General features: G+C 40.4%; 1 protein-coding gene across 1 annotated transcript in view; it reads left to right on the forward strand.

The window, feature by feature from the left end:
• Positions 1-12,342, forward strand: part of HSD17B4 (hydroxysteroid 17-beta dehydrogenase 4) — a 412,752-nt gene that overhangs the window by 394,492 nt on the left and 5,918 nt on the right. Inside the window, exon 23 of the mRNA XM_077290859.1 lies at positions 7,377-7,504. Within this exon, the coding sequence (XP_077146974.1) occupies positions 7,377-7,504 (128 nt within the window). The remainder of the gene's footprint in view (positions 1-7,376; positions 7,505-12,342) is intronic.

The following is a 12,342-nucleotide window of genomic DNA, read 5'->3' on the forward strand; positions in this document are numbered from 1 at the left end:
GATCGTGTTGCCCTCCTTTTGTAATAATCCTAGGAACCCAGGGGAGGCAAAATTTCATACACTGGATGTGAGGAGAACTATTGTGCAGTACATATCCTTGACTAGTCAGTGGAGAAAAGATCAATCCCTATTTGTAGCCTTCCAGGGTAGTAGAAAGGGATATGGGGTATCCAAGGGTACTATTGCTAGGTGGATTAGGGAGGCTATTTCCTTATCCTATGCTTCCTGTGGCGCCCCGATCCCTGATGGCATCAAGGCTCACTCCACCAGGGCCGTGTCTACTTCCTGGGCTGAAAAAGCAGAGGTATTGATAGATCAAATTTGTAAGGCCGCTACCTGGTCCTCTCCGTCTACCTTCTTTAGACACTACCGGCTAGATTTATCCTCCTCGTCTGACCTTACCTTTGGTAGAAGGGTGCTACAAGCGGTGGTCCCTCCCTAAGGTGGTTCTTTGTCCAAAAATCTCTCAGGTGTGCTGTCATGGGAGACAGGAAAACACCAAGGTTACTTACCGGTAGCCGTTTTTTCCGGAGCCCATGACAGCACCTGTATATTCCCTCCCTTCTTTTTTCACCCTTTGGTGCGCACTTTTTAGCTGGGTGTATTTTGTTATAATTATGATGTGGTGATGGATTACCATGTACTAACCAAAAGGGCCTCTCATGCTCTGAAAACCAACTGAAGCGAGGGAGAGGTACCGCCCTTTTATTTCAGTAGGTTTCCTGTCCTGACTGGGCGGATCCCTCTCTCAGGTGTGCTGTCATGGGCTCCGGAAAAACCGGCTACCGGTAAGTAACCTTGGTGTTTTTAGAAAGCAAGGACACTTCTTGATTTAATATAGTTTAATGACTATTGGATCAGTATGTTCATATAGTTATATAGATGTCAGGGACATATACAATTTAGTACAGTGTGTGCAGTTTACTGTACATCTATTTAATTATTACAAGATTATTTTTCTGGAAAAAATGGCGTGGGCTCTCTCATAATTTTATTAACCAACAGGAAAAGCCGATGGCTGGGGGCAGATGGTTATAGCCTGAGAAGGGGGTAATACCCCTGGAGCTTCCTAGGCTAATAATATCCACTCACAGCTGTATACGTAGCCTTTACTGGCTTTTAAAATGGGAGACCCCCACAAAAAATGACGTAGGATCCCCTTTTAATTAATAACCAGCAAAGGCTATACAGACAGCTGTGGGCTAATATTAGTAGCCTAGGAAGGGGCCATAGATATTGGGCCCCCCAAGCTAAAACATCAGCTCAACCGCCCCAGAAAAGGTGCATCTCTAAGATGTGCCAATTCTGGCACGTAGCCTCGCTCTTCCCACTTGCCCTGTAGTGGTGGCAAGTGGGGTGATAGTTTTCGGGTTGATGTCACATTTGTATTGTCAGGTGACATCAAGCCCAGAGGGTTGGCAATGGAGAGGTGTCAATAAGTCGCGTCCATTACTAACCCCCTTAGTCAGATTGTATAAAAACACTCACACCAAGTATAATGTCCTTTAATTGAAAGAATAACACAGATTCCTTTAATAAATCTTAATTATACCATACTTACGACTTCGCCCATTCCACCCATGCCATTGTCTACTGCAAGAGAACTAAAATAAAAAATCACAATATCCCTCACCTCTCCATCGTTCTGTCCCACGCCTTAATCAATGTCCAGGGGATTAACAGTTTTCAACATGGACCAGTGCCAAGATGTGACTGTCCAGGCTGAGAGGTGAGGGATATTGTTTCTTATTTTTCTTTTATTACAGAAGACGAGGGCTTCAATGGAACTAGGCGTTATATAATTATAACTGTGTTTGTTATTTTTAAATAATAAAGTAAAAGTGTGTTTTGTTTTATTTGAAATAAAATACTTTATTCTGGCTGTGTGTTTACCATATAACAATAGTGTTAATAATGGATAGGTGTCTGATAGATGCCTTTCTATTACTAAGCCATGGGCTTGATGTCACTTGACAATACAAAGGTGACATCAATCCCAAAAATATAAACCCCGCTTGCCACCATTACAGGGCAAGTGATGCGTCTTTTGTGGGTGGCTGCGTGCTGCTTTTTTTAGGCTGAGGGAGGTAATATCCATGATAGCAGCCCCCAGCTGTCTGCTTTAGCAAGGATGGTTGTCAAAAGTGGGGGGGACCCCACGTAGTTTTTTTAAATTAATTAATTTAAATAATTAAAACAACAGTATGGGGACTCCTTTATTCTTGATAACCAGCCTTGATAACGCTGACAGCTGAGGGCTGCAGCCCCAGTAGGTTTTTTTTTTTTATATTTATTTACAGTGCAGGAGCTGCTCATGAATACTCCCATCAGCCGCTCCTGCTCTCATTGTTGTTATGGTTGGTTGCACCGCCATTCAGAAGCCGTGTTTGCAGCACTGACATTTATTTACATTAAATCTCATTTCCAAAATGTTTGCCTATTCAGTGATCTTATCCAGATTCTTTTGTAATATTGTACTGCTCCTAGTAATACAGTTGTGCTCAAAAGTTTACATACCCCGGCAGAATTTTTGCTTTCTTTGCCTTTTTTCAGAGAATATGAATGAGAACACCAAAACTTTTTTCTCCACACATGGTTAGTGGTTGGGTTAAGCTATTTATTGTCAAACTACTGTGTTCTCTCTTTTTAAATCATAATGACAACCCAAAACATCCAAATGACCTTGATCAAAAGTTCATACAGTGTACACTGGTAATTTTGCTCTGATAACATGCACCGAGGTTGACACAAATTGGTTTGAATGGGTACTAAAGGTGTTATCATTCCTATTCTCCGAAAAAAGGCCAAGAAAGCAAAAATTCTGCTGGGGTATGTAAACTTTTGAGCACAACTGTATGCTTACCAGCCGCTCAATGTAAGGTTATGAGAGCCAGAACGCGGCTCTCATAGATTTGCATTGTGAGCTTGTGATTGTTAACGCTGTCTTCCAATCAGGCAAATGCTGTAGTCAGAAGATGGCAGAGTAAATAATACAGATATTAGCTCACAATACCTCATGGAAAGATAGGGTCAACAATACCCCAGGTTGAAGCGCACGTCTCCTCCAAGGAGTCCTTCTCGGAACACGTCCAAATACCAGGTAATTAATAAAGACAGCGCATGACAAGTTGGTGAATTTGCATCACATTTATTCCACCTCCTGTTGTGACGTTTCGATATAAAGAGATGCTTGATAAAGATCTCTTTTGATCAAAACGTCGCAACTGGAGGCAGAATAAATGTGATGCAAATTCACCAACTTGTGAGACGCTGTCCTTCTTCATTGCCTGGTATTAAGATGGCAGAGTAAGACTTGAGCAGCGCCAGGAAGTGCAGTCACTGGTGACGGAGAACTTGCATTATACCACTCCTGTCGTGAAATAAAAAGGAAACTGCTGGGGTGGTGCTTTAAATCTGTATGCATTTAATCTCCCCCTTCCTGACTCTCACCCCACTTTGAGGCAATTCACAGTCCTCCCCCCCCCTCCCCCCACCAAGGAAATGAGTCTCTCTTGAACTTCCGTTTTTGGGTTGCTGTAGGGATCACTAGAGTCCACCACCAATTAAATGTTAATGGTATCATTCCCGGCCGTCCAGGAAAAGTACGAATTTCCTCTTAAAGAAATATTCCACTATTTACAACTGAAGAACTTTATTACCACACTTCTGGGAAACTCCACTTCGCCGTATACGTTCACTCTTTTTGAACAAAGGTGCCACCAAAATCCATACGCCCCAGGTACCATCTCACTCCTCTACTCAAATATCAATTACACCTCATACAGGCGTAACTTAAATTCTACCTCTTGTTGGGAGTCTGATATTGGCTCTGCCCTAACTGACTCAGAGTTGTCTCAGATTTGGTCATCTCCAACCGGTGGAATTCTACATACCTTATTGCTAGAGACAAACTGTAAGATGTTAACCAGATGGTACTTTACCCCAGCAGAAGTTGCCAAGGCAGTTTCCGGTTACTCTCCCAATTGTTTTAGCGGTTGTGATTCTAACAGGATATGTACCATATTGGTGGATATGCCCGTGGTGTGTAGATTTTGGACTAAGGTATATCATCTTATTCTCTCAGTCATAAATACTAACCTTAAAGAAAATCCCTTGGGAAGCCTTACTTAACAAACGTACCCCTTAACACACCCAAATTCTCATTTTGTTCATATTTTTAGCGGCCAACCAAACTATAGCATTGACCTGGAAAAAATTCAGGTTTAGATTTATCAGAAGTGAAGAGATTCCTTTCTTGGTATATAATTAATGAAAAATTATCAGCTATACTTATGGATAAAGTCTGTAAATTTTAGAAAATGTGACTTCCCTGGGCAAAATATGCCAACCACAACCCTTCGCAACCCCATCACTTCATCTACATGCTCCTGAACACCTCAGACTCGTCCTAATTCTTCTTGCTGAATTTAGACTCTATAACCCCCTTTCCTCAGGCTCCTTTCCCCTCTTCTTTTCTTTTTATCTCTTCCTTTGTTATGTTAGCCCCTCCGTTTTTACCCCACTCAACTATAAGGTTACTACAATGTACCTGTTTGTTAATTGAACAATTCTTCAATAAAAATCTATTGGTTCAAAAAAAAAAAAAATCTATGCCTGGTATGAGATTATTATTATTTAGTATTTACAATTAGAGATTGTTCTGGAATATATTCTGCACTATGGAATACGTTTGCTGAGTTTTGCTCTGATTCAACGAATACAGTGATGAGCGGCTTGTTTTCTTTTTTTTTTTATTGGTCTCAGTGTCATTTTTTCTTTTTGTTTTACATTTTCCATTACTTCTCAGTATAAATGGCTTTTATATCATTTGGCCATGTAGAAAGAAAGGAACATTTATATGTAAGTTGACTAAATACATTTTTCCATCAAAGTTTCCAATTTTGAAGGCACCTCATGATGTCATCAAAAGTCATGGAACTGCAGACTGAGGCTCTGAACATCAATGTGAACATAGTCCAACAAGAAAATAGCTTGTATAGGCAGCTATTGTATACACACTAGACATACAGTCAACTTGACTCGACTTGCACATTACCTGTATATATGTATGTATGTGTCTAAAGAAGGAGAATTGGCTTGAAAGCACAGTATAGCCCAATGCTCTATTTAACATACAGTACCCTTGTCATGGGCCCTACACATAAGATGGTCAATATATTCCATTAAAATAATGGAATCCGCTCACCAATGGCTTCGATTTAGAGCACAATATAAGTTAACACATTCTCTGCATTTTGGTTTTACCTCCTTAACATTCTCTATTTGTTTTCTGTACTTTAGATTTCACATTGTAAGAGTAGACGTTTTCTTCTTATTATTCTTTTGTTTTAGCAATTAATTCAGTATTTGCAGAGCGTAGAAGAGAGAATGAAATGTTCCTGTGCTTCAGTATATGTTTCCTATTATGTAGAAGCAATATGTTATAAAGGGAGATGGAGAGAAGCGGTGACAAGCCGGGGCTCTTTATGTGACACACACCGGTTGTATGGCTCCTAGTTAAATCTTTCTGGCAGGACATATGACATAGGAAATATGGCACGAGCAGGCATTGCTGAGTTTACGGCAGCAAAGAATAAAGCAGTAGATTCTTTAACAAGCATTTAAGAGCATGTTATGTTTTTACAAAGTTTTTTTTTATGCAGATACAAGTAGAGAAAAGTAATAGGCTCATGCAGCGCTGGTACATTCTCACTGTTGACCCATTCATTAACCTAAGGTTTTTGAAAACTTCAATCTGTTGGATCTGAACTGTTTTTCTTTTGTCTTTTCACCAACTTTGTTCTTAAAGGGATTGACGAGCTCTAGCCGGGAGTATGTATAACTTATACATACCCTCTGGTCCCGGGTCAGAACCGACGAATCCTCGCAGCACATAGTGCACACGCCGGGGGTGGATTCATAAGTCTGCAGTCACACAAAATGACTGCAAACTTAACAATTTGGGTCGGACAGCCCCTTTAAATATTGACCTCATTAGCCAGTGCCTTTTAGCCAATTCCTACATACTACAGTCTATGTAACTACATTATAAAGATGAAGGGTTTTCCTTAGAATGTGGTGCTGCATTACTAGAGATACGATAGTTTTGATATTTGGACAATCCATACAGATGGTAAATGCCGCACGGCTAATACATTTTTACTTCACTTCGTTCTTGTTACCATTCATCTGAAATCAGAAGCGTTTTGATTGATTCTACAGTTAGATCCTTAAAGGGGCTGTCGACTTTTGGTCACCATCAGTACCACATTTAGGCCATGTTCACACTTTGCGGTTTTTACCGCGGATCCGCGGCGATTTTGATGCTTCGGGTCCGCAGCAGTTTCCATAGCGTTTACATTAACATGTAAACCCTATGGAAACCGCAAACCGCAGTGCACATGCTGCGGGAAAAACCGCGCAGAAACGCAGCGGTTTACAACCCGCAGCATGTCACTTCTTTGTGCAGAATCGCTGCGATTCTGCACCCATAGGAATGCATTGAACCGCTTACTTCCCGCATGGGGCTGTGCCCACGTTGCGGGAAGTAAGCGGATAATGTGCAGGTGGTACCCGGGGTGGAGGAGAGGAGACTCTCCTCCAGGCCCTGGGAACCATATTTGGGGTAAAAAAAAGAGTTAAAATAAAAAATCATGTTATACTCACCTCTCAGCGCTGCACGCGGCCGGCCGGTCAGAGTTGCTGTGCGAACAGGACCTGCGGTGATGTCGCGGTCACATGACCGTGACGTCACGAAGGGTCCTTCTCGCACATCATCTTTGGAACCGGAGCGCCGGGTGCAGCGCCGAGGAGATCGAGACGTCAGAGGGTGAGTATATAAACTTTTTTTTTTATTTTAACATTACTATTGATGCTGCATATTGCTGCATATGCAGCATCAATAGTATAGGCGGAAACCGCGGAACAAACCGCGATAAATCTGCAGGGATAACCGCAGCGGTTTTGCCCTGCAGATTTATCAAATCCGCTGCGGGAGAACCCGCAGAGGTCACCCGCAAAGTGTGAACATGGCCTTAATGGACTAGAAAAATGTTTTTTTGTACAGTAATATGCACATGGCTGCAAGAGACCAATATAGAATGGCAATGTAAGGCAAGAGCTATAATGCTGCGTATTTCTACTGTACTGAGACCAATTCATGCAGAAATGTTCATACTTAATACATGGGAAAGGTCATCCACCTTTGTGAAAACGTATGTCTTCTGCACACTTGTCTTTTACTTGGATGCGTGAAGATACACGAAGATGGCTTGAACTTGCTCTGTGCATCTTAATGATCTGAAATTATGATGAAATCCTGTTCCAATGTAACTAAAAATGACTAATTTCTGTTTGTTTTTTGCTTATTTTTAAAGCTATTGACTTAAAGAATGGATCTGGAGAAGTTTACCGTGGGAACGTTCGTGGCCGTGCGGATACTTCATTTACTTTGTCAGACCAAGACTTTATGGATCTTGTTCTGGGAAAACTGAATCCACAAAAGGTAAAACTTCCTGCCCAATACTTGGCAGCGTTGATGCGGTAATGCACATTACCAATGTACAATGGACAGCAAGAGATAATCTTATAGTGCCAACATACACTATTGCCCAGTGAATTACAACATAAAGGAACATGTAGAAACAAAATGAAAATTCAAAAAAGAGCCGTGGCAGCCCACGAGAGGTTAGATGCTTAGTAGAAATAGTATTAGGATGTGAGGTTTCTTCTTTTGTGGTATGGTTCAATGAAAATTGCAGTAGACAGACAACTTGATCTTAGGCTGCTTTCACACATCAGTTTTTTGCCGTCAGGCACAATCTGTCGAATTTTGAAAAAACGGATCCGGCAGAAGTTACCGCCGAATACGTTTTTTTCTCATAGACTTCTATTTGCGACGGATGGCCTCACGTTTCGCGTTTTGCGGCCGACAAAAATGGACATAGGAGCGTTTTTTCTGTTTTGTGAAAAAACGGGACAGCGACGTATATCTCTCTCTCCCCCAAGAATCCAAAATAGCCAGCACCCACATACTCGGATCCGGTGAAAAAACTGATCCATTGCATCAGTTTTTCACAATTTGCAATGGATCAGTTTTTTCCAAGATTCGCCGGTTTCTGCCTGACGGCAAAAAACTGATGTGTGAAAGTAGCCTTATTTGCTAGATAATTTACTAAATGGGAAATCGACAAATGATTTTAAAATATTTTGTTTTAACACCAAAAATCACTACAAAGTGCTGGCATTGGTGGGGGGTGGGTTTCTTCTGATATATGCGCCCAAAGGAGTTTTAACTTTCGCAGGATGAGGGCAGCAAGACCGTGTCTCCAAATCATCAAGACCGACATTGTTGACAACAGTCTTGATGATGGGGCGCATTGGTGTAAGAGGCGCCTGATTCATAAAGTGGCACAGTCAGAGACTTGAGTAAGATTTGTGGTATAAGGTATGCCTCAATTTGTCATGAATAAGACGAGTGAGAGTTGTCAAGCTCCATGTCACCTCGGCTTTACCCATTTTAACACCTTCACTCCACAGCCTATTTTCTCTTTTTGTGACCAGGCCAAATTTTACAATTCTGTTATTTTATGTGATGATAGCTCTGGAACGCTTCAACGGATCCCACTGATTCTGAGATATTATTTTCTTGACACATTATACTTCATGATAGTAGTATACTTAGGTTGACATGATTTGCATTTTTTTATGAAAATATCAAGAATTTGACAAAAATGTAGAAAAATTTGCAATTTTTAACTTTTAATTTTTATTCCCTCAAAAAAAAAAAGTCATACTGCACAAAATAATGAATACGGTAAATAACATATACCATGTCTACTTTTGTCAGCATCATTTTTGAACCATATTTATTTTTTGTTAGATGGGCTAAAAATTTGCATTAATTGTTAATTTTTTCAAATGACATTTACAAATCCTATTATTATTAGGGACCACTTTACTTTTAAAAGGGACTTTGAGGGTCTTATATGTCAGAAAACTCGTACAAGTGACCACATTGTAAAAACTGCACCCCGTACAGTATTCAAAACTGCATTCAGGAAGTTTGTTAACCCTTCAGGTGCTTCATAAGAATAATAGAAAAGTGGAAGAAAATAATGAAAAATTACACATTTTTCAGTAAAATGTTGCTTTTGCTCCAAATTTTTCATTTTCAGAAAGGTAACAGGAGAAAATGACCAATTTGCTTGCAATTTCTCCTGAGTACACTGATGATATGTGGGGAAAAACTACTGTTTGGGCACATGGCAGGACTTAGAAGGGAAGGTGTGCTATTTCACTTTTATTTGGCAAAATAGACTTCAGTCGCCATGTTGCATTTGAAGAGCACCCAAGGTGTCAAATCAGCAGAAAACCTCCACAAGTGACCCCATTTGGAAACTACACACCTCAAGGAATTTATTTAAGGGTGTGATGAACATTTTCAACCTACAGGTGCTTCTCAGAATTTGAAAACATTGAGGGTATGTGCACACGTTCAGGATTTCTTGCAGAAACTTCCTGACAAAAACCGGACATTTCTGCCAGAAATCCGCATGTGTTTTTTTGTGTTTTTTACGCGTTTTTTGTGCATTTTTTTACGGAGCTTTCCCAATGCATTAAATAGCGGGAAAAACGCAAAAAATCCGCAAAATTAATGAACATGTTGCTTTTTAAACCATGATGCGTTTATTTAGCCGGAAAAAAGGCATCGTGCACAAAAATTGCGGAATGCATTCTAAATGATAGGATGCATATGTACGCGTTTTTTATGCGTTTTTATCGCGAAAAAACGCGAAAAATCCTGAACGTGTGCACATACCCTGAAACATGAAAATGTAAAATTAAGTTTTTCCACAAAATGTTGGTTTAGACACAAATTTGTCATTTTCACAAGGGAAACAGGAGAAAATGGACCACTCAATTTGTTATGCAATTTCTCCTGAGTACACCAATACCCCATATGTGGTGGAAAACTACTGTTTGTGCATACAGCATGGCTCAGGAGGGATGGATTGCAATTTGACTTTTTGAGTGCAGATTTGGCATGAATAGACTGCGGGCGCCATGTCCTATTTGAAGAGCCACTGATGTAATAAAGCGGTAGAAACCCCAACAAGTGACCCTGTTTTGGAATGTGCACCTCTTGAGAAATTTGTCTAGGGGTGTAGTCTTCGTTTTAAACCTACAGCTGATTCACAGAATTGTGTAACCCTGAGCAGTGGAAATTTAATTTTTTTTTTCCACCAAAATGTTGTTTTAGACCCAAGTTTTTAATTTTTAAAAGGGCTATTAGGAGAAAATGGACCACATCATTTTTTGTGCAATTTCTCCTGAGATCGCCAATACCCTAAGTGAAATTACTTTTCAGGCATAGTGCAAACCTCAAAGGGAGGAAGATATCATAGTGCAGATTTTGCTGGAATAGTTTATGGGTGTCAAGTCACGTTGGCAGAGCCCCTGAGGTGCCAGAACAGCAGATACCCCAATTTTACAAACTACGCTTTTCAATGAATTAATCGAGGGATGCAGTGAGTATATTGACGCTACAGGTATGTCACAAAATGTTATACTATTGAGTGGTAAAGAAAAAATAATTAAATGTTTATCACTACAATACTGTTTTACCCCAGATTTTACATTTTCACATGGGGAAATAGATAAAAAATGTCCCTATAATCCGTGACAGAATTTCTCCTGAACATGACAATACCCCACATGCAGTTGTACAGTACTCTTTGGCCACACGGCAGGGATCTGGAGGGAAGGAGTGCTATTTTTTTTGTGGAAATTACACTCCTCTTTGAATTCATCTACAGGTGTAGTTGACGATTTTGACTTCCTGGGTGATTTCCAGAAACAAAAACACGCAGTGAAAGTTGGAGAGTGAAAATGCAAATAAGTCATTGTGCCCACCTTGTACTTCTGGAGCAACGTACCTGTAAATTAAGCTTTCTCTCCTTGCTAAAGTAATGCCAAACGTGGCACTAACTGCGGTTTAGGCACATTGTGGGGCTCAGAAAGGGAAGGGGGCATTTGTTTTTGGAAAACCCTGATGTATCTATTCACTATAATGAGGCAAACTTATTTACTCAGAACTCCATCTGGCCTTCGTTCAGCTGTGTCCTTTAGAGGCGCACAAAACTGTGGCTCAATGCTCTTTTGTGTGTGCTTAAAAAGACTGACCCCACCACACCATAGACCAGACTGAGTCAAAAATATGTCTCCATCTGCCTCAATACATGGAATGTTCCATTGGGGACTTAGCTTTTATGCACCCCTAAAAAGACAGTCACCGCCGGATCACAGGTCAGACGCATCCACAGTGCCTTCATCTGCCTCATTATAGGGACAAATGTGTTTTTTTAATTTACTATTGTTTTTACATAAATATGTAAATTTATTGGCATAATATATTTTTTGACAATTTTTTTAGTTTTGTAATTTTTTTTTTTTTGTTCACCTTTTTGATTTTTTTTCCCATTTATACAAATAAGAGGTTAAGTTGTTAGATTTTCTCCATTCAGACTTGCTTATATAGTGAACGCCTACCAGTCTAGTTCACTGCCAGAATGCCTCTGGCATCCATCCCTTAAGTGCTTTTACGCTTTCTCTGTAACAGAAGACTTAAATATAATAATGTAAAAGTTTCTCAAATTGTACAACTTCTGAATAGCAAGACAGTGAGGAAACTAAAAGCTAAAACAGTCCGCTGCTGTAAAAACTTAGTATTCTGCACCTTTTATTTAATGCATGGTCTTGCCAAGTCTTGTCTTAACGTCGCCTCTCATGTGGTCTATGGGTAGTATGTCAATATGTACTTTATATCACATGCTAATATGATGATACTGAAGCTTTAATATTGGATGCCACTATAGTAGGAGTCACACAGTGCTGAATTCTGGGTAAGATTTTGTTGTCAGTTGAGCCGTGATTTGCTAGAACAATAATGGACATATCTGCTTTGAGAAAGAAACATAATGACATAGCTTATATGTCTCTCTTTGGGCATAACATTGAGTTCTTTCTAATGGGCTATTAAAGCGAACCTGTCCGCACAATTTTGTAATGTAAAGACATGGCTGTAATGGCTCTGTAATACAGATTATTGATACCTTTAGTGAAGAAATCCGATGCACAGGGGCCAGACTGTACACAGGGTCTTCTCCCCCTGTGTGCTATTCCCCGGCCTCTCGTCTGTGACCTCCTATGTGAGATCTCAGCTGTGACCTGTTATTCACAGACTGGAGGCAGCAGAGGGGCCGGGGAATCATAGACAGGGGCAGAAGACCTGGTGTACAGTCCGGCTCCTGTGCACTGAACTCAACCTAGCAGAACACATCA

Source organism: Ranitomeya variabilis, chromosome 1 (assembly GCF_051348905.1).
Source record: "Ranitomeya variabilis isolate aRanVar5 chromosome 1, aRanVar5.hap1, whole genome shotgun sequence".
Taxonomy (NCBI): Eukaryota; Metazoa; Chordata; class Amphibia; order Anura; family Dendrobatidae; genus Ranitomeya; species Ranitomeya variabilis.